Source organism: Poeciliopsis prolifica, unplaced genomic scaffold (genome assembly GCF_027474105.1).
Source record: "Poeciliopsis prolifica strain line A6 unplaced genomic scaffold, Auburn_PproV2 SCAFFOLD012, whole genome shotgun sequence".
NCBI classification, from domain to species: Eukaryota; Metazoa; Chordata; class Actinopteri; order Cyprinodontiformes; family Poeciliidae; genus Poeciliopsis; species Poeciliopsis prolifica.
Window position 1 is genome coordinate 2,954,390 of NW_026562387.1, and position 20,684 is coordinate 2,975,073.

At 39.4% G+C, this 20,684-nt stretch overlaps 1 protein-coding gene across 4 annotated transcripts in view; it reads right to left on the reverse strand.

Annotated features, from left to right (window-relative positions):
- Positions 1 to 20,684, reverse strand: part of LOC129364582 (partitioning defective 3 homolog) — a 343,226-nt gene that overhangs the window by 149,013 nt on the left and 173,529 nt on the right. For all 4 annotated transcript variants that reach the window (XR_008606460.1, XM_055037305.1, XM_055037304.1 and 1 more), the window contains 2 exons: positions 16,456 to 16,594; positions 3,522 to 3,708 (listed from right to left, as the gene is read on the reverse strand). Coding sequence is in view for 3 of the 4 variants with exons in the window: in XM_055037305.1 (XP_054893280.1) it covers positions 3,522 to 3,708; positions 16,456 to 16,594 (326 nt within the window). In the remaining variant the exon portion in view is untranslated. The remainder of the gene's footprint in view (positions 1 to 3,521; positions 3,709 to 16,455; positions 16,595 to 20,684) is intronic.

Genomic DNA, 20,684 nt, shown 5'->3' on the forward strand with positions numbered 1-20,684 from the left:
CATAAATAAGAAAAGTCGTCCAGTTCCTATTAGCAAATCCTTTTATCTCTTTGTTTATTCCCGTTATTTGGACACTATATCTGGTGGTGTGTCGTGTATGTCTTGCTTAGTATCACTTCGACATGGTTCTTCCTGTTTGGCTTTCCATTAAAGCTCATGAAGGAGGATGAGGAGGAGGGAGACACAGCCGAGGAAATTAATGTAGAGGGTCGGGACCCGGTGTTGAGCAACCTTTAGTGCTGATATGCAAAGTAATAATTTAAAGCCTTTATTTATCCAGTGAAACCCAGGAGATAGCACAGGCTGGATTCCATCACCATCATTCTCTGCATCAGTTTCACAAACTCCTCAACACCCATGCAGCAACCAAGCTCAGACTTTTAGACGAAAGCATCGAGACTCTTTTGACTTTTAAAGCTAGTTTGAAGGGAAACACACTGCTCCTAATATTTATCACACAAAAAGGACTGGCAAAACGTTGCATTCTTACTTTATTCATTTCCTATAAAACTGACTCATTCAGCAGGGCTTTATAGGATAGACTATATGAGATTAGCGAAGGACATTGAGAAAATATAGTTCATTTCCCTGCAAATCTCAAAACACGACAAAAGTATAAAGCGGTGCCAGAGATCTTCCGTGATTTTACATTACAAGGAAAAAACATCCACGCATTTGATTATGTGATAAACTAACTAATATATTTGAGAATATATACATGTCAATGAAAATCTACATTGGGAGGCGGAAATAGCTGGGAGCAATGCTTCTTGAGATGCTGTTGACTGGCATATGGAAAACAACCAATACAGGAGAGTCATTTATCTGATTGGCTGTAACCATCAAGAATGGAGATAAAGAAGACCAATTGTTAGATTCTGCGGTAGTGCTACGACAGTGCGCATTAATGGATGTTAAGGTATATTTGATGTATTAAAATAGGCAGCTTTAATGTTGCTATGGAGGTTCTTAAGTACTTACAGGACTCTACTGTACCTGAACTGTATATTTTTTTTACACATAAGGATGGCTGAATACAAATGTATACGCAGTCTTTTCATAATAGACTGCGAAATCATGCGTCATTCCTCCTCGACTTTACAATCAGGCACTGCTTCGAGTCGGTCTACCATGAAATCCCAATCAAGTACATTCAGGTTTGTGCTTGTCTGAACCTCATTGGGTGTGTCTACGTTTTCCAACGCGTTATATCTGGAACCTGCTGGAACAAAAGGAATTAGAGGTAGGAGATGGGAAATACTAATTTGTCCAATTGTAGCGACAGTAAGGAGGACAAGAGGGAGAGCCTGAAAACACACTGATTTAACAAGCCGTCCAGCCACTCTTGCGTATGCAGAGCATGTTCATAGTTGTGGCCTTGGCCAGGTACTCCCCTGAGGACAGAAGGCTGGATAATAATAGAGGGCAAAGGTGAGTCTCTCCCAGCTCTGCACAATACATATTCAATCTACCCAGGCCCTTGACTTCAACTGTAGCAAGAGCTTAATTAAAAAGCAACAGTTCCAGTACACTGGACTCTGGCTGACCCACACAGCTCCCCTCCTCCCTGGATGTTTTTTTTTTTTTTCTTCTCCAATGGGATGTTGGAAGAAAAATGAGAAACGGTGCAAGTAAGTAAGAAAGACGATGCACTCTTACTGTTTATAGCCAGCTGTTAGCTGGTGAGTAAAAGCCAATGTGTGCCTGATGTGTGTCTGTGACTTTAAAACATGAATTATTCAGAATAACCCCAGGCTCCGGTACGCGGTAAAACTCCAGCCCTGTGCGTGTGGACACACCGCGGTTGTGTGTGGGCAGCGTGGGCCGGCGTGCGCGAGTGAGTGTGTCTGTAGCCGGGGCATGAGGAAGTCTGAGTGCATTTCAGACATATGCTGTAGACCTAATCCGCTATGACAAACCTCTGACATCATGAACAGCAGGCATGCTGAGCAAATCCACTCATCCATAATAAATGAGTCAGAGGAAGAGAAGAACAGAGGGAGAGATGGGGGAGACTTTAGGGAGAGGAAAACTTTGAATTGTGGGAAGAAAAAAAAATTTGACTCAGCAAGTCTATCTTTGGTGTAAAGCCTAAGATTGTCACGCAAACTCCCTCCCAAATAAACAGATACACACCTTTTAAAACAACAAAAAATATATATTAAATCATTGAGGTGAATGCCTGTGCTATCTTAGCTGAAACTGCTAAAATGTCTGCCTTTTTTTTTTAACAAGCCTGGTGCAAAAAGGGTTCCTCAGCTTAAACGGTCCATTCCCAACAGAGACTTTGTGTTCTGACAAGGTTGATGAGCCTTGGCTTCATTTTATTACGAGGGTGCTGCAGCCGGGCCTGTGGTCCGCACGCCGAGTCGGGCACTAAAATCCCAGGGGTGGTTGGAGTTGAGGAGGTGGAGGAACTTTGAGCCCCAGAGAGTCTTTTCACTCACAGTTTGACTTCTACTGCTAATCAATTATTTATCAAACGCCCTTACACAGCACACACACCAACACACTGTTACAAAAGTTTTACTAAAAGCCGCGTAGACATTTGTGCTCAGATATAACCTTCATGCAGCATAAAATCACAATCCCGTCTCTCTTTCTTTTGGTCACTATGGAGTCGTTTGGTTGACCTGCTCCAATTCAGACCATAAATTACACTGTACAACGCAGAGTCAGTGTAACACTGTTCACATTTTGACATGTTACAATGACTGACTTCAAATTATTTAGCTTAGATTTTATGTGACAGATGAAATGTACCATTTTAAAATGGGAGTTATGCATGTGTATCAGCCCCCCTTCAGTCAATACTTATATAAAACCATCTTTTTACTGTAATTATAGTTGCAAGTCCTTTGGTTTATATTTCTACTGGCTAAAAACTCACATGCACTCCATTTTTAAACTACTTAGTATAAAAGGTAATGCCATAGTTTACATGATACTATACTTTTCAATTTTATGGTATATATGCAATATCATGCAGGGGTGTCCAAAGTGTGGCCCTGGGCCCATGTGTGGCCCATAGAGTGATTCTGTTCAGACTCTGAACACAGGTCTGGAATAGTAAGTTTTGGCCAACAAAACAAGATAAACCAAAACAAGTTTTTAGCATTTTTAATTTAATGAGCTTTATGGCCGGCCAGTAATTTAAATTTGCCAATTTTAACAATCAGCGCAAAAAGTTTGGACACCACTCCTGTGGTGAAATGGTTATCTTGTTTAATTGGGTTGTCCTTAGCATCATGCTCTACCATAATTTATTTTTTTAAGGTTTGTTCTTTGGGTGTTTATTTGATCGTGAATTGACAGGAAAGTGGGAAATGAGAAAAGAGGGAAGACATGTGGCAAAGGTCGCCAGGCCGGGAATCGAACATGCGACGGCCGCGGTGAGAACTCAGGCCTCCATACTAAAAATTTTAAACACCCACCATCCTGCTTCTCTCCACCAAGGGTTACCTAGAGTTCAAAGATACATGAAAAATTCAGCCAGTTCTAAAGAACAACTTGCAACCTACCATTCATTATGACCTGGCATCTCACGTATCCAGGCAACCGGGTTTTCTCCCACAATGCCCATGTCGTCGTGGGAACTGGAGGACGACCGGTCAGACAGGTGGGGAGGAAGCAGGGGCGGCCGATCGTCCTCAATCATCACCGTGTCGTCTTGAGGCATGTTCACAGTTGGAGAGAGCTGGTAGAGGCCTGCGAAAGAAACAGAACGGCTAAGCGGGGAGGAATTTACATAAGTTCCTTCTAAAGTGTGACTTTCAAACTTTTAAAACGCCATCAATATTCAATTCCACACAGGCAGAGAGGACTGATAGCACAATATTTGACAAATATGGGATCATACTGAAGCAACTTCAGACTCCGCTTCCTTCAAAGACGCTGTGTGATAAACATAATAATATCTTGCTTCACAAATTGCTAAGATAAAGCATCCAGCCAACAGATAACTTCAGACAAGAACAGCAACGCTGTGTGACTACACAATGAACATTTCCTATGAGCCTGTTTCAAGGACACCGGCATAAAAAAGGTTAAAACAAGTGCCAATCAGGGGAACGCTGGCAATGCAAAGCACATATTTCTAAAAAAGCAGATTGATTATCAGAAAACAATTTTGATTCTCAAGACAGGCAAAGACACACACACAGAAAGAGGTCGGAAGCTGAAAAATTCACTTTTTTTCTGAGCACTAAACACACCATACTGGTAAAACAAATTGTTGCAACATTATATAGCAAAATAGCTGTGTGGCATATTGTGTCAAAAATTTTATGAGATACACATGATTAGAAGTGAATGTTATTTCTACGTATATCAAGTGTTAAATTGTTGGCAGCCATATTGGACTCAGAGGTTGAAGTTGGAGAGAACCTCCTAATTTTCATATGTGAAATTCTTATGTCATTTTCCCCCAAAAGATTAAGATCTGAACATTTGACTTCAAGATACAAATGCAATGCATATTAATCTGCATCTAATCTTGTAGCCTAAAAAACAACAACCAAAACAATAACACAAAATGTCCCTTGGCAAATGAATAAAAAGAAGATCAAAAGTAACAGAGATCTGCAGGACATTGGCTCAGTTGGAAGAGCTAGCATGGGAGCTAGCAGAGGCTGCAGTCCTCAACATTTCCCACTCTTGTCCCGTTTTGGACACGTCTTCTTTCTCTCTACCTTCTTTCATGTCACATTCTTTTCAATAAAGCCACTAGAGCCAAATTAGTGTTAAACTTTTTTAAATTGCCTTCATTCCATTGAAATATCTATGGAGAACATTTTCTTTGCAATGCTAGCAGTGCTAATGAGGCGAATTCCAGATGCATACTTCTGAAATGACTTTTTCCATTGTACCACAGCGACACGATGTCTATAAATTATTAATGGCTTCTTACAGCAGAGAAACTAGACAAAAAGAAATGAATGTCGTTTTCATATAGTCATTTTAGTTCTTCAAATCAAATCGGAATTAGCTAAAATTGATCCTGACAGGTCAAAATTTTCCCAACGACAAAGACTGGAAACTGGCAACAAATTAGTCTTGGTATATCTCTGAGGAATGCAAACGTTCTGGGTTGTTTTTCATTCCTCTCCGTCTCATAACCCCGTTAATGAGCTGACCGATACAAAGACAAATTCTGATTGTATTCAAGTACACCTGCCAAATAGCAACCAGCAAGTGGCAACCACTAAAAGGACATTATGAGTTATAAGGGAAGCTTAAAAGACCTGCCATCCAGAATCAGGTCTACTATTCCTACAGACTAAACTTTTTTGACACAAGTCGCTTCAGCCATTTTCAAGGACAAATGCCGAGGAGAGCCTCCCTGATCTGTATTCTGTCCGTCCCGACCCTCCCTGCTGAGGACATCCACAATTGCTCCTTTGCTACTCCTCAGGAATCAAAGTCAATGGGGAATGTTCTGGCACTCGGCACCAAGGGCAGCGGAGGAGCCGCTCGGCTGCATGAGAAGAGGAATTACAACGCTCGGTCAGACGATTCACTCAGGCTATGACACACGCATCAGCCCAAAGTCAAGACCCATTACAAGATCACCTGCTCGCCATTAAAGGGAAGGCTTTCAGAACTTCCTGTGGCCTTTGCTTATGTTTCCATTATAAAACTGAGTCATTTTCCCAAATCTAATAGCTTAGGAACAATTGTACTTAATCACTAACAGCAGACAACAATATTTACCCTGGCGTGATTCCAACGAGAGAGTTCCTAATTTGACGGGGGTCAGGGCAAGACGCGCACATGATGAATGAACACGGCGGAGGAAGATGTGAGCAGCAATCAGTGCAGCAGTGAAATGTACAGCTGAGTATTAAGATTCGCTCAAGCAAAACAAAGAGGAGGAGAAAATCATGGACGGAAAACAAACGTCTCATATCCGTGTGTAGAAAAAAAAAGTCATGAAATTACAACAAGGGTTGGATTGTTGCATTGTTACAAAGGTTTAAAGTACATAACTTTTACTATTTGGTGACAGGAAAAATATAAAGTTTTTGTTAGTACGCATTGTCTTTTGAGAGATACCCGTCTCATTTCCAATCAGACAAGAAAAAAAAACACATAAAAAGAAATTGAATAAATTTTAGGTTTAACTGCATGTTCAACTCCTGTGAAAATAAAAGAAAAACTGAGACAGCTTTCTGTACAACGTAATAAAATGAAATGGAAAATCCTAATGCTACTATATACCACAGGTTATTGATTGCACTTAATTCACTACGAGTTAAAGCATCAAATATTTAAGCATATTCAATTCAATTACATTTCAAATATCAAATAACTAATCTCAAAGGAAAATTGAATGAACTTGTAACTCATTTATCCAATGGCTGTAGCAGGGCTACTTCAAGAGCGGCTAACAAATGTAGCTGCATGGTACTGAACTAAAATAAGAAACAAAGGCTGAATCCCTCTTAAATAATTCAAATATGGAAGAGGGACAAAAAATAATTTGGTCAGTACATCCCTCGTTGCTAAGCTTAAGTGTCTCATTGCACTGAAAATGTCATGAGCTCCAACCTGGAGTAGCGCCGCAGTTTTTGCCGTCATACAAAAGGTTGTTTTGGGGGGTTTTTTGTCACTTTTTTGCCCAAGAATGTAGCATTCGCTTTTGTTCACACAATGTCCTCTTCAGGTCAATAAATTACAAATAATCACCTCGTTTTCTTTCATGACGGCCTGGCACTTGGCAAAGGACAGCTTTAATTGGAAGCTGGGAGCCTCATAAAAATTTCCAGCCACGAACTCTTGACACAAGATGTAGAAGTGCAGATGAGGCATTGTTAAACTCGTTCACTGTCGCACACACACACACACAAATTGGACGATATTGGAAAGCCACAGCCGGGCCGGCGGTGATGCTCGGAAAGGTGAAAACAATTAAAGAAACTGGAGCACTTTGTGTTCTGCAGTTGTCGGCATAATGAAGCAAAGCGGCCAACCCGCAAACCGACGCTTCTTATCCTCGCTGCACTTGACTCGTCGTGGCCGTTGTGACTGTGTAACCGGGGGAAACGGAAAAAAGGCGCAGAAAGGTCAAACAGTGCAAACAACACGGAGATCTGTGGCGACAGGCTCTTGAGTTCATAAAAACCTGGGCAGAACAGGAAGCAACACTGCGGTTCAAATCAAGCCACCAAGTAGACAGTTTTACCACCGCTGACTTTTACCAGCTGCTCACGGCTTCAGCGGTGAGAACGGCAAATCCGATCTAGAGGTTTTCACATCCATCAGCCGTCCAGATGTATATTTGCAGCTGTTTCTTATGGTGAAAATGTTCTTTTCTAACCTTTTTTATTGTTATAAAGATTTAATAGAGGATATTGTGATTTATTTCATGCGTATGGAATGTTGTGCCAGCTGTTGGCTCCATAAAAATTGACTCTCGCAATTATTGTGGGGTTGTTTTTGTTGTTGTTGTTGTTTGTTTTGTTTTCTTTTATTCAAAGCTGTTCCTTATCTAAAAGCACCGGAGCAAAAATAACCTCAGAAACCTGAACGCTGTGAACGCAATTATTGTTTTCTACCCGATCCCAGAACTCATATCTTGGCTAAAAATCTGAAAATGCTGTTATTTAGCTTTTTATGACCTCAGCAATCCTGATTAAATAAAAACAAACACAAGAAACTTTCATTCATTTTTTTTTCAGAATAGACAGAGGAGAGGAAAAACATGAATATTATGAAGCTACTGGGAATAATCAGCACAATTTTAAAATGAGTTCACATGGGAATAAATATTGCCAATTACAATAAATAGTCCGCAGAAAACCGGTCCTCTCACAAAGGGCGTTATTCAGTGTTTTTGCTCTGTTTGGCAGGAGATTTCCCCGGTAACATGACCGTGTCGCTGCAACCTGATGGTCTCGCCGTTATTAGAAATGGCCACTTATGGGTCCCCTCGTCCCGAGGCAGATAAACACCACCTTATTCCAGTTAGCGTCCTGCTAACAAAACACGGAGCAGAAGTTGTTGGTCGGCGTGTGCCAAGTAGCAGTAATGTAATAAGTAAGCCGAAATGTTAGAGCTTAACAAAATTACAGTTAACAGCTGAAACACATTAAAGTCAATTCGATTATGTTGATCATTAATTACAGTGTTGGAACACAGAATTTCATTGGGATTCTGCCTCAGAAAATTAGTTTATATATAAAAAAACAACAACTACCTAATAATGAGAGATACAGTAGGTTTTAGTTTGTATATTCTCACCTCAGCAAAAATATTTGCACCCTTTGAACTTTATCATAAACTAACATTTGTAGTGCATAAATTATGAAGTGGACAATCAGATCATAGGTGTTTTATTATTTCATGGCGTTTATTGTACTAATATTCTCTTCCTGAGAACGTCACAAAACTGCTGGATATTTTCTAAGCTAAAACAAGGAAGAGCTGAACTCTAGTTGTTATGGACTGTGGTGTTTTTAAGGAGGTGGTATGAGGCTAAATGCAAATACCTTGATTTATAATAAAAATTAAAACCAATTAATGAATGTTTCCATTGACTTATATTCTATATTATGCCCTAGTTTGTGTTGGGCAGTATAATGTACTATCCAGGCACAAAGTGCCACTTTATAGCACAGTCCAGTGTTTATGTTACCTTCGGTTTTTAGCTCTCTATATAAATATTTGAAATATGACTTTGTAATTTAACACCTTGGAATTGGGCCTCTGTCTTTTTAAAAACCCAGGCTCTTTCATCACAGCATCGCTCTGCCATTAACTCTTTAATAACAATTTTATCAGCATTTTACTGAGAAGGATGAGCTCAGCAGACAAGCACTTCCACCAGGTGTTTGCTAATTGCTGCAGGCTAGTCTGAAGGAACAGAGTGGGGGAGGGCAGTTCTGAGGGTGGAAGTTCGGAAACTTGGAAACTACAGCTCCGAGGAGGAGCTTCGTCTCAAAGGCAAAGACAGGTCCACCCAGGTGTCCTGCACATGTGAATGGTTGCCACAGAGATTAAAGGATTTCTCAAACTAGCATGAAAGAATCAGGTCAACACTCCAGGTTTGCTTTTGATGAGGGAACGACATTATGACATGATGTCAAGCTCAAAAAAGTCAATTTTGCATAACACTGCCGCAAAAAATGAAAACTCACTGACAGACGTTCATGTTTGTGTTTAATTTTTTTTTTTTTAAATTCAACCTTAACTGTTGAAATTTGGAGAAAAGAAGATAAACTTGCTCCCAAGATCCTGTGTAAGTGCACCCCTCTCTGGTGCTGAACTCATGGAAACCCTCTTCCACTACTGAAGCGGCGATGTTCTTCCTCCTTCCTCTGCAGACTGATGAGCTCTCAGACCTACAGCGCCCCCTGGCTGCATTCATCCCAACAGACCAGCGCCCGACTCCTCTCTGTCTGTCTGTCTGCTGACCAGGCTCTGCCCCTTCAAACCCTGAACTGCAAGGTGAGAGGACACACTAATAGCCCCACACAATCTCCCTTCTCCTTTATGATTTCTCCTCTGTGTTCTCTCACGTCCTCCTTCCCTCTCTGACACTTTGGCCTATTGATTTGACTGGAGGAGAGATCATTAGTTGATCCCTGCTGCCGTGGCTTTAAAACCCACACATGGACTGCAGCAGGTAATCACTTTAAGTACACACCAGTGAAAACCATTGTCTTTATGCACACCGGGTGGAACATCTGGGCCATTTTTCCACCATGTTACAGGACCCATTCCCATATCAGCATGATTGATCTGGACATTTAGTAAAAAGGGATTCGATGACAATGGCTTACTTCTGCAAGGAAGACATATTTAAGATGCATTGAGTTAATTAGTGACTACTTACTGCAAGCTTGGAAAAAAATGAGCACAGGTTTTATTATGAATTGCTTCACCGTCAAAATATGAAGATTTTATCTCTCCACCTTCTAAAACGACTCACCGCATCTTATTTAACCAAACCCCTATTGACAGAATTAAAATTGTGAGGCTAAGAGTTGAGGTTATAAAGACTGTAAAAAGCTAACTTAAAAAAAAAAAGAAAAACAGGCATAAAGTTGCTGCTCTGTAAACATTTTATCACCCAAGTGTGAAATGCATCATTTTTGGTATATGTATATGAGAGACTTACCTCAAAACAAAAATTTGTATTTTCTTGAAAACATGGCCTTTTGGCTGGCCTTTTTAGAAAATAGAAAAATATTTTTGGTTGTCATAAAGAAATCACCAGAAATCCCTGGTGTGTCAATTAAAATCAAGAAACAAACAAAAAATAAGACTTTTTTATTATTGCTTGTTTCATAAAACTTTGCAGGTTTAAGGATCGCTCGCAGCAGAAAGAATAACTATATCTCAGTAAGCAAAGCTGAAGTTACTTTTATGAAGTCAAAAGTTTACAATATTTCCTACCATCTTTTTTTTTGTTTGTTTTTGGCTACGCTGACTGCAGGATTTTGCACCTTGAGCTCTACAGTACACATTACAACAAACACTTTCTTTTTTTTTTTCACAAAAACAATTTGTGAAAAAACAATTTAAATCCAGCACTGTGGTTCCGAAACTCTGGTCCAAATCTATGTGTTAGTGAGGCACCGATACTTGGTGTGAATATGCTTGGGATCCAACACATAATGCTTCTGCCCTCAAGTCCCAATTTTCACCCCAGCATGTGAAACCCACACCTAGCGATGCTTTTCTATTACAGACAACCCGGGTGAAGCTCTGTGTCATCCAAATGACCTTGGAATAAAAATCTGATCATCGTATTTTTCCCTGTATATATATATACAGAGAAAAATATGCTAAACAGGTATTTATATATTTAGATATGCTAAATATATATATATATATATATATATATATATATATATATATATATATATATATATATATATATATATATATATATATACACACACCTTACATCTCCATGTAATTTCCCCTTTTGAGGGGCAAATAGACTTTATTGATATATTCTTCTTCAATTTGACTTCAGACATCATATTGGAGAAGAAGGCATCAAGAGCAATTAAAACAAAATAGAATATTGTTTAAAACACTATTGCACATGGTGTACAAATGCATAATGTAAGCACATGTGAAGCTGAAGGCGTCAATAACATGGAACACCAGACCGTAGGAGGCAACTCAAGTTCAAGGAAAGTGATTATTACCGTCAACATGACGCCACTGAACCAACTTTAAAGCACATGTCACTTAATCAATATGTATGGTGTCGCTATGGAAATCACGATTCCCATTTTAAGCCAGCTGCACAATTACAAAAGAACTGTTTAAATTTTTTTTTTTTTTTTAAATCAAACACTGTATGTGAAATGTTGGAACATTCGCAGCGGAGCACGGCGTCTGTCGGCTGACTTCACAGGACAGAAACTACTCACGGCTGGGCAGGAACAAGTTCACATTTTCGCTATATTGATTTGCCGCCAACTCCGATAACTCACGATTAAAGCCAGGTCTTAATTTTTCAGCATCAAAACCTTTCTATTTCATTTAGTTCTGAGTCTCGGTTCATTTCTGGAAGCAGAAGCTGCATAATGGAGCCGAGCGAAAGAGAGGAAAAAAACAGCTGATTTGATTAAGGGACTCCTCTCCTTCGGTCTTCCTAAAGACTAAAAAAAAAAAAAAATCCACTAAGTTCTGATAGCACTAAATGTTCGCATGACTCAAGCGAGCAGAGGTTGTGCATTTGTCCGTAGCTGTGTCTGTGCAACGCGTGCAAGGTGCGCACGGCGCCACAACTCAAACTCCGATATCTAACCTTCATGATTCAGTAATTTAGCAGCTTTAGATACACTCCACATCAAGCTGTCAGTCAAGCCCTGGCGGCTGTGTGTTTCCTGACCTCGCTGAGCTCGTCTCAACATCTGGCCTCTAACCACAACTGTCACGTCTCGCGCACCAGGCAATATGTCTGAGTCCGTCTGAAATAACGCCCAGAAAAAGACGGAGGGGAGCCGGCTACTCGCTGTCAAAGACCGCAGACGTTTACCATTAAATATCTGATGTCAAAGCGAGGAGCCAATTTGATATTTGCACATTGTAGAGTACCACAATTTGAAACACAATTCAGTTGGCAAGTCCACATTACGGCACAACGCATTTAATGAATTTAAATACAAGCATCAGAAGGTGTATTTTATGTAATGAATCAACATAAAATGTTTGAAGAATTGGTAGAAGAAAATTGCTTGAGCTTTGGCATTTACGGCCTTTGACTCAAAAACGACACTGACAGTCGGTAATCAGAGTATATACTGATTATGCCTGGTATAAAACGGCCTCAAAGACTAACATATTTAAGAAAAGACCCAACCAACCAATCAGCATGATGGACAAATCAAGACCAAGGTTGACTTCGTAAGATAATCTGCCGATCCTTCAAGGCACTCTCTGAATGAATATGAGACTTTGGCAAATGTCATAACAGAACTAACCTTGATACAAGAAAATGTCATTTATTAGAGAGGCAGAAATAAATACACCAACGATGCTTCAAAATATTGAAATGGACAAAAGAGACGGTCAGATTTCTGTCTCTAGGTTGATGAGACGACTTGTATCGTTTCTTTATGGAAAATCAGCAAAACTTCAATTTCAACAAACGCAGAAGGAGGTGATGTAAGTTAAATAAGACTAAAGGTCCATCCAGACCTGCTTTGTTTAAGCTCTAGTTTGTTTGAAGAGAAAATCTGGTTCATTTGGGAAGGTGAGAATACGTAATCAAACTCTGATATGGACCAAAAAAGTGAACTCTGCTCTACCTAAAACCCTAAGAACCAGTTTCGTTAAAGGAGATACTGTCCCAGTTCAATGTCAGCAACGTGAACTGCAGCGCAGGGCATTCTGGATAAATGCAACCAAAACAAATGCACAGCTCTAGAGATAGTTGGGAGAAATGGCTTGTGGTCTTTTTCCAAAAACAAAAGAGAAATCCTTTAAAAATCTCAAATCTGATGCTTCTCCATTTTTATTTACATTTTGTGAAGAAGGAAATATGATACAGTTTTCTGATGTCTTCTTCAGAGGCTTTGATGCCATTTTCTTTAATAGTTCTTGGTGCAGCGCCACCACAGGCCACTGGGTGAACAGCTTTTTCAATAGTTTGGATGGTTCCACTGTTCAGTGAGAAAGCAAAAAAACACCAGCTGAAAACACCAGCAATTTTGGTTCCCAATCGAACTCAGTCCACTGGACTATCAGCTATGAGATCATTTCAGCATCACACTGCATTGTTTTTTCCAGTGGAGCCAGGAATTTAGTCAGATATTTACAGAGACAACTACAGACTTTCTGATGTGTATGCAGATGCGTTATGCATGCCCCAAACCCTGCCAAGGGTTTTCAATGCACAAGTTTAAAAGTATGACTTACAAGGCTTCATGACTCACAAATAAAAAATAAAACAAAATCTCTCAAAGGGACGCACTCTTGGGGATATATGGAGTAGATATATGCAGATCTATTCAGTGCCTCAAGGAAAAAAACAGCATTTACACATCTAACTGCATGCTGCATGTAGAATTCACTTCTAATAACTTCACATTTTCAAAGCCGCTGGCACTTATATGACAATTGTTTGAAATTTGACCAATTGTGATCAAAAGTCAATTTCTCTAAATGTTTCTACTCTCAAATAACAGACTCTATCACTTATTAAAAAACTAAAAAAGTTCATTCAAATGTGACTAAATAAGAAGATTGCTCTTTGTGGTAGGACAAAAAAAAAATTCACGAGACTAGCCAACCCCCTGTTGTGCTTTTTGCAACATTGAAAAGTGAACTAAGTATGATACTGGTTTCTTCTGTAATAAGAATAAATGCCACTTTATTCATTTTTAGTTCAACAAAGTTCAAAATTCTGTGCACTCAGAAGAAAGTACAGAACATTGTTAAGAAGCATTGGTTGTTGAAATTCTAGAAGCAATATATATATATATATATATATATATATATATATATAATATATATATATATATATATATATATATATATATATATATATGAATATCATGGATTGCAAATAAACGCCGCCTCAAATTAAGTCAAGAAAGTTCCAACCAATCGGCTGGACAAAAGCTGAACAATCCACCAATTCGATTTCAGCTGCTGAATATCACCCGTGTGTCGGATCTATAAATACAAACCCAACCTTTGCTGCACACAGGAGACGTGTGTCAGTTTAAAAGATGAAGACCTGTCAAAGAGCCTCGACGCAGGTTAATCATGGAATAACTCGGGAGGCAGACCGAAGACGTGGAGGGAAAATATCCCGACATTTTCTCGCAGCGAGACGAGACAGACGCGTCGGAGATCTGAGAGCGCCGAGCTTCAGCTGTGAAAGCTCAGCGCGTTGGCAGCCGCTCCGCCCACATCCCCAAAACTTTTCCACTTCCCTCATTTGACATCTACTCTGCAGGCAGAGACAGATGCCCTTGAAGCTTCAATAGGACATGAAAAAAATAAATAAAAATTTTTCACAGCAACCCCTGCTTGTAGTTGATCAGAACATCAATTTGAAAAGCCAGTGGTGTAAATAAACATAGCTGTGTAAAACCAAGAAATAACTTAGATAAATTTAGTAACAGAACAAAGAAAGGAGAGGAAAGATGGGGCTCAGAAGGAGGTAAAGTGTCAGGACCAAAACTTATTGATCTGGAGTCTTAATTAACCGTCGGATGCCTCTGACTCAGTGTCTGATCTTCCATGATCAGTGGCAGAGTGGCATCGCTCCGGGGGGAGCAGGCAGAGAGTGGACGGAAACGAAACAGGAGAGTGGGCGGGCGAAGGGCAGAAGGACAACACAACATAAAAAAACCACTACAAGTTCACTCAAATTGCTTTTAAGCAAATGTTCGACTTGAACAAAACCTGAAAAGAGAACCAGCCCCGTTTAGCAATTTCTCAAGAACCTCCTGAAATCCCAAGCAGGGAGGAGGGGATAGCCTCTTGCCACGCTCTGTCATCCCTCGCACTGATGCAATCACCTTCAGCCTCTGAACGTGGATATGTGAACGGTTCTGTCAACGTTGAGATGACAGCGGTGACTGCTTGAGGATTGAATTGCCAATTCTAATCTACCTAAGAAGCCAAGATCTTGGCCCGCTGATTTAATTCGGGCCAGAATTGGAATTGACCCAAATGAAACCGGTGGAGTGGAGTGAAGGTAGGGGGGATTGGGGCTGACGTTAATCCCTGGAGGTTGGGGACGGGGTGGGGGTGGTTGAACAGCGAAATTGTGCTTTGTGGAATGTGAAGAGGAGAGATCAGGCTTTGAGGACGATGTCGCTCGAGACCTGGAAGGATGGAGGTGGAATGCGCATTTTATGAGCGCAGTTATTAATGTCAGGCAACGTGTTGACGAGGTTAGCTGCTCAAGTACATATTCTATCGATCTAAAAACAAAATCCGTACTCAGTGCTTCCCATAGGCTACAATTAGACTTTTTGGACACAAAAGAACGACCAAAAAAACTCTTTAATGTCAAAGTGAAAACTAATACCAATAAAGAAAAACAATGACAAATCAAAATATTTAACATAAAATATGTGTTTGTATTGATATTCACCACCTTTAAAGGGAAAGTATTAGGTAAAAAGGACCTTTTTGAGCTTGACATCATGTTATGTTAGTCCTTTGTCAATCACATACCTGGAGTGTTGCTTTGATTCTTTTATGCATATTTGAGAAATCTTTTAATCTCCCCTGGCAACCATTCAGTTTTGCAAAACTCCTGGGTGGATCAAGCCCCGCCTTAGAGAAGCACCTCCTTCTCAGAGCTGCAGTTTCCGGGCTTCTGACTCCCCCAATCAGCTCCTTCAGACTAGCCAGCTATAATTAGCAAACACCTGGTGGAACTGTCCATCTGCTGAGCTCATTGAACAAGCTACTTCTGGTAAAACGTTTTTACGCTGATAAAAACATGAAAGGTTTAATAGAGGAGCCATGTTATGATGACTTACTGGAGGAGGAGCTCAGGAAAGAGCAGGAGTTTTTAAAGAGACAGCAATTTCAGGGCATTAAGAAGTCAAAATTTCTTTGAAGTCCTATTTGATATATATACACAATTTTTATAACTAAAGGTTACTTGATTATACTTTTAATTGCTGTAAGTGGCTGGAAAATATATAATACTGCCTCTTTAAAATGATTGACCTAATTCAACATAGGTCTAGTCCAATTAGTGCTAGTAGTCTCACACTGAGTGCAATGCAGATCAACACAGTGCAGTGCTGAAGCTGCTGAATTCTGACTTGAAGAGGGTGAATATTTAAGCAGTCATTCATTTTATGTTGAGTATTTTGATTCACTTGTCATTGTTTTGCAGAAATCAGATTTCACTTCACTTTTTTTTTTACTCATGGTTGATTAAAACGGGCTGTGAGAACTCTTTATAGGCACTGTATATATGAAGGTGAATAGGTTTAACAACCAATGAAAACTCACCATTGCGTGCAAGTATGTTAGTGCGTGATGCAGGCATGTTGTCCGAGCAGTCAATCGTTTCGTAGAGTGACTGAGAGAGTTGATCTTCGTTGTCGTCCAAAGGCGCATTCACATGAAGCTCCAACATTCCTGAGCTGTCCTATCAATGGACAGACAAGAGCGCATGTTATTCGAAAATCTCATAACTAATAACTGGACTTAGCTGGTGTCTTGAAACACCGCAACATTCAGCAAACAAAAAAAAAAAAAGAAAAATCAAAAATCACACCCCTTTAAGCATTTCAAACTTTTTTATGTTCCCACCAGAAGTTTTAATGCATTTTATTGGAATTAATTTTTTTCTAAAAACAAAACATAATTTCTAAATGTAAAAAAATATATAAATGGAAAACTATAAAAATCTGAAAAGTGTGGCATGCATTTGTATTCAGGCCATTTTATTGTGAAGACTCTGAATAAAAAGTAATAAAACAATTGCCTCTTATATTCTACATATGTCACAATTTCATTTCAGTACAATTACAGCTGCTAAATTGCTTGACATGGTTTTCTGGTTTGCATTTGTAATAAAACATCTGTGTTCCCATCCTCCCACTTCAAAATTATGCACCACACTGTGATGGTTGTCACAGTGTATGAAAACCTGCACAGCATTGTGTGTAAGTTAATTTAGAATGATATTTCTCTGCTAAGAGATGCTTGTGTTCTAACAGAAATGGTGTAGCTTTGTCCCAAGTGCTTTTGCTAATCTATAATCTGTAAAACAAAAATGAAAAGTCAAAAGTCAACCTGTAAAACCTAAATTACAAAATGACACTTTAGAACATGCTAAACAGAGTTTTAACTGAACAACAATATAAGCAAAGTGTATCAAAATGGACTGTATTCACACAAAAGGACAGAAAAACTCAAATGTCACATGGTTCTAAAGTTGTGTCATCAATATTCAGGAACGACGGAACCAAGGCCTGAGAGTATCCATCTCAGCTTAGCTCAGTATTTTCCGGTTCAGCAGTGTGAAACAGGTCCAGCAGGGAGTCCAAGCTGGTTAAAGCTCCATGGATTTCCCACAGGCCAGCAGACAGCTGTCGCTAACAATGAGCTTGAGTAGAGGGACCGGTGACATTTGCCATGTGGTCGATGTTCTGCACTGCTGGTCTCTGAGCCCACCGCACACTTATTCCATGAGCCACTCCTTGTACGGGGACATGTCTGGTTTGGACACCACTGTTGAGCAAATGTTGAGCCTTAACTGACAATAGTTTATCAACCATTTAATTTCAGGATATATCTCAGGAGTTGCAAATGTGCAAAATGGGTCCAAGGTGCATTCATACCAGTCCTGTTTAGTCGGCTTTTATCAAACTATAGTTTGTTTAACTAGAAAGTTCGGTTTGTTTCATAATCAAACTTTGATGAGGACTAATAAAGAAAACTCTGGTTTCAGTTCAGCTGAAGTGAACTCTGATGCGACTTGAATGCCAAGACGATCAGAGACCGATCCAAGAGTTGGCAGTGGACTGTAGCACAGGGCATTCTGGGTAACTACAACCAAAACTAACATGCGAGTCAGGCGCTAGCAGGACAATGGCGCATTGTCTTTTGCCTAAGACATAAAAGCAATCCTACATCAGCTGAAATCTCACCCTACTCCATTTTTGCTTACAGCTTTTTGAAGAAGAAAGTTGTGCTGAGGTCTTTATCTGAAATTTTGTGCCACGTCCTTGAGCAGTTCTTGGTGCAGCGCCACCACAGGCGAGGGCAGGGGTGACACCAAAAGGTTTGGGTTGCTTGATGCAGAGCAGCTAAAAATGTGACAAATGTAGCAATTCTGGTCCCCAAACAAACCCACTGAAAACACCTTTCATTCCTTATAACCTGTTTGTTTATCGCACTTCTGCATCATAAGCTTAAATCCACAACATCCTCATTAGTATTGCACAGGCACAACATTCTGTTAGGTTCATCACAAAGAAGAAAGAGCCAACATTCTGGAATAGTGTGTAAAATGGAGGAAAATGAAGACTTTTGCGTAAAAAGAGAAGAAGGACCCGTGTGGGTGTTGGAGCCGATGCCCCAGAGCAGCGAGGGTGCTGCCACGCGGTCTCGATGTGCGCGCAATATGCCGGGCTATGAGGTCAGGGGTACTTATTGGCTGTTTAATATAAATAAGAGGTTTAATGTGGTTGAAAGCACAAAATCTTATCAGAACAGCGTGTTGATAAGAGCGAGACGGGAGAGGAGCGGTGCCTGTGCACGGCTGGGTCAACACAATTACAATCAGAGTCATGGCTGCAGCCAGCCTTTTAATGAAAACCATCTCCCAGGAAAAATTAGACTCAGTAAGGTTCAGACTGCTGAAATGAAGACTTGTTTAACTTACGTTCTCACTTTTGCTTGACTGCTGCCTGCAGTTTTTTAATAGGCACTGAACTTTGACTGTGTGAAGGAGAGATGTCGGGGTTTGGGTGTTTTCTTGTTTAAGTCTGAAATTATATAAAGTGCAATAGTGTTTGTATCTCGTTGACCTTTTCACATTTCAGAGTGTTACAACCAAAAAGCAGAAAAGATGCATAACTTTCTGTGAAGAAAAATATGTAGTGCATATGTGTTGCACTCCCTTTACTGTAGTATCCTTGCAAAAAAAAATTTACCATACGCAACTTTTCAAATGAACCGTTTAGCCAACACATGCAATGCTGTGTGTGGTGAGAAACTTACACTGAACTTTATTTTAAAATGAGATGATGTTTATATCATATACAATCCTAATAATCCATTACTCTTTCCAATTTTGATGATAGTTCAGTGACATTGGGACCTGACTGATTATGACTGATTACACAAGTCAGACCCTTGAATCTGGAACCACACAGAAGAAGAAGAGGAAGAAAAACCCAGGAATGAAGAAAACATCGTCTTGGAATGAGAGAACGGCCAAGAAAAATCAGAGTGCTGCTTTGGCAATACTTGCAAGTCAGTGCAGAGAAAAGAGTAGAAAGTTTAAAGATTCTACTTTTTTAAATTTATTTTTATTTCCCACTTCTATGTTGGCGCATGCACAATATGAGATGTTCAAGAATGAGTTATCCTAGAAGACTGAAAATGCTAACTTTCATTTGTAAACAGTTTGAAAAACCATTTTTATTCCATTCATTTTATTTTATTTTTTCACCAATATGTGATACTTATTGGTCAATTCAAAAATCATTGCAGACTGTATGCTATACGTACAATGAAAAAACGAACAAGACATACTTTTAAAAATTCCTTGTATCAATTTGCACTAATATTTTTTAAGTACATTTATATACTATGAATTCAAGTTTTTCTTACATAATTATATGCAGTTAATAATAAAAGCAAAAATATAGATACTTTTGGTACATTATACTCGGTTCATCTAAATCTTGCTACACGTATTTCATCAAAATATGTAAAATTTACATATTTTTTCTAACAAAAGACAGATTACATAAAAATATTACAAATATTTTACATTTTTCACAATATTTATATATAGATAGATAGATAGATAGATACAATATGTGTATATACATAGAGACAGTGTGCATGCTGAACTGTGAGTTTTCTGTAAAAAAATAAAAGATAAAATATAACTCTGCTGCCACCAAATATCCAACTGTAAGCCTGGTGATTCTCCGGGACTTATCTTTTCAAGCAGCATGCTGGTTTAGCTGAAGCAGTTGGTTCTTGAAATAAAAACACGGTAAGAGTATTTTATGTGCAAACTTCAAATCTAATAGAAATGAGTGAAATAAATAGAAGAGGGAAAAAAAACACTCTGCTTGGTAGTATCAAAGTGTTTTCAATTCCGCCCAACAAAATAACTTGATTAAGGAGCTTTGGTCGACAATTAGACTTGTTTTCGAGTGATATTTTCATCTATTCTCACCACAGCTTCACTTTATGCATTTAAACCATCTCAATCTAGTCATTTTCTGTGGATTACCCCGCTGATTGAGGGCAAGGACGGAGCAGTGCGACTCAGAAAGACTCCAAAATGTCTCGTTATCCAAGTATTTTTATTCATCAGCGTGAAAGAGTGTAAATGTCTTGTGCACGTTTCACTGCACTGAGAAGTTATTTGTGGTGAACGCAGCATCATATACACGTGTTGTTTGGGGTCAGCGTCTACCTGACCTTGAGTAATCAGCGAGGATGAAGAGGCAGTGTGTTAAAAGGTTCGGTCTTAAGCTTTCAAGCAC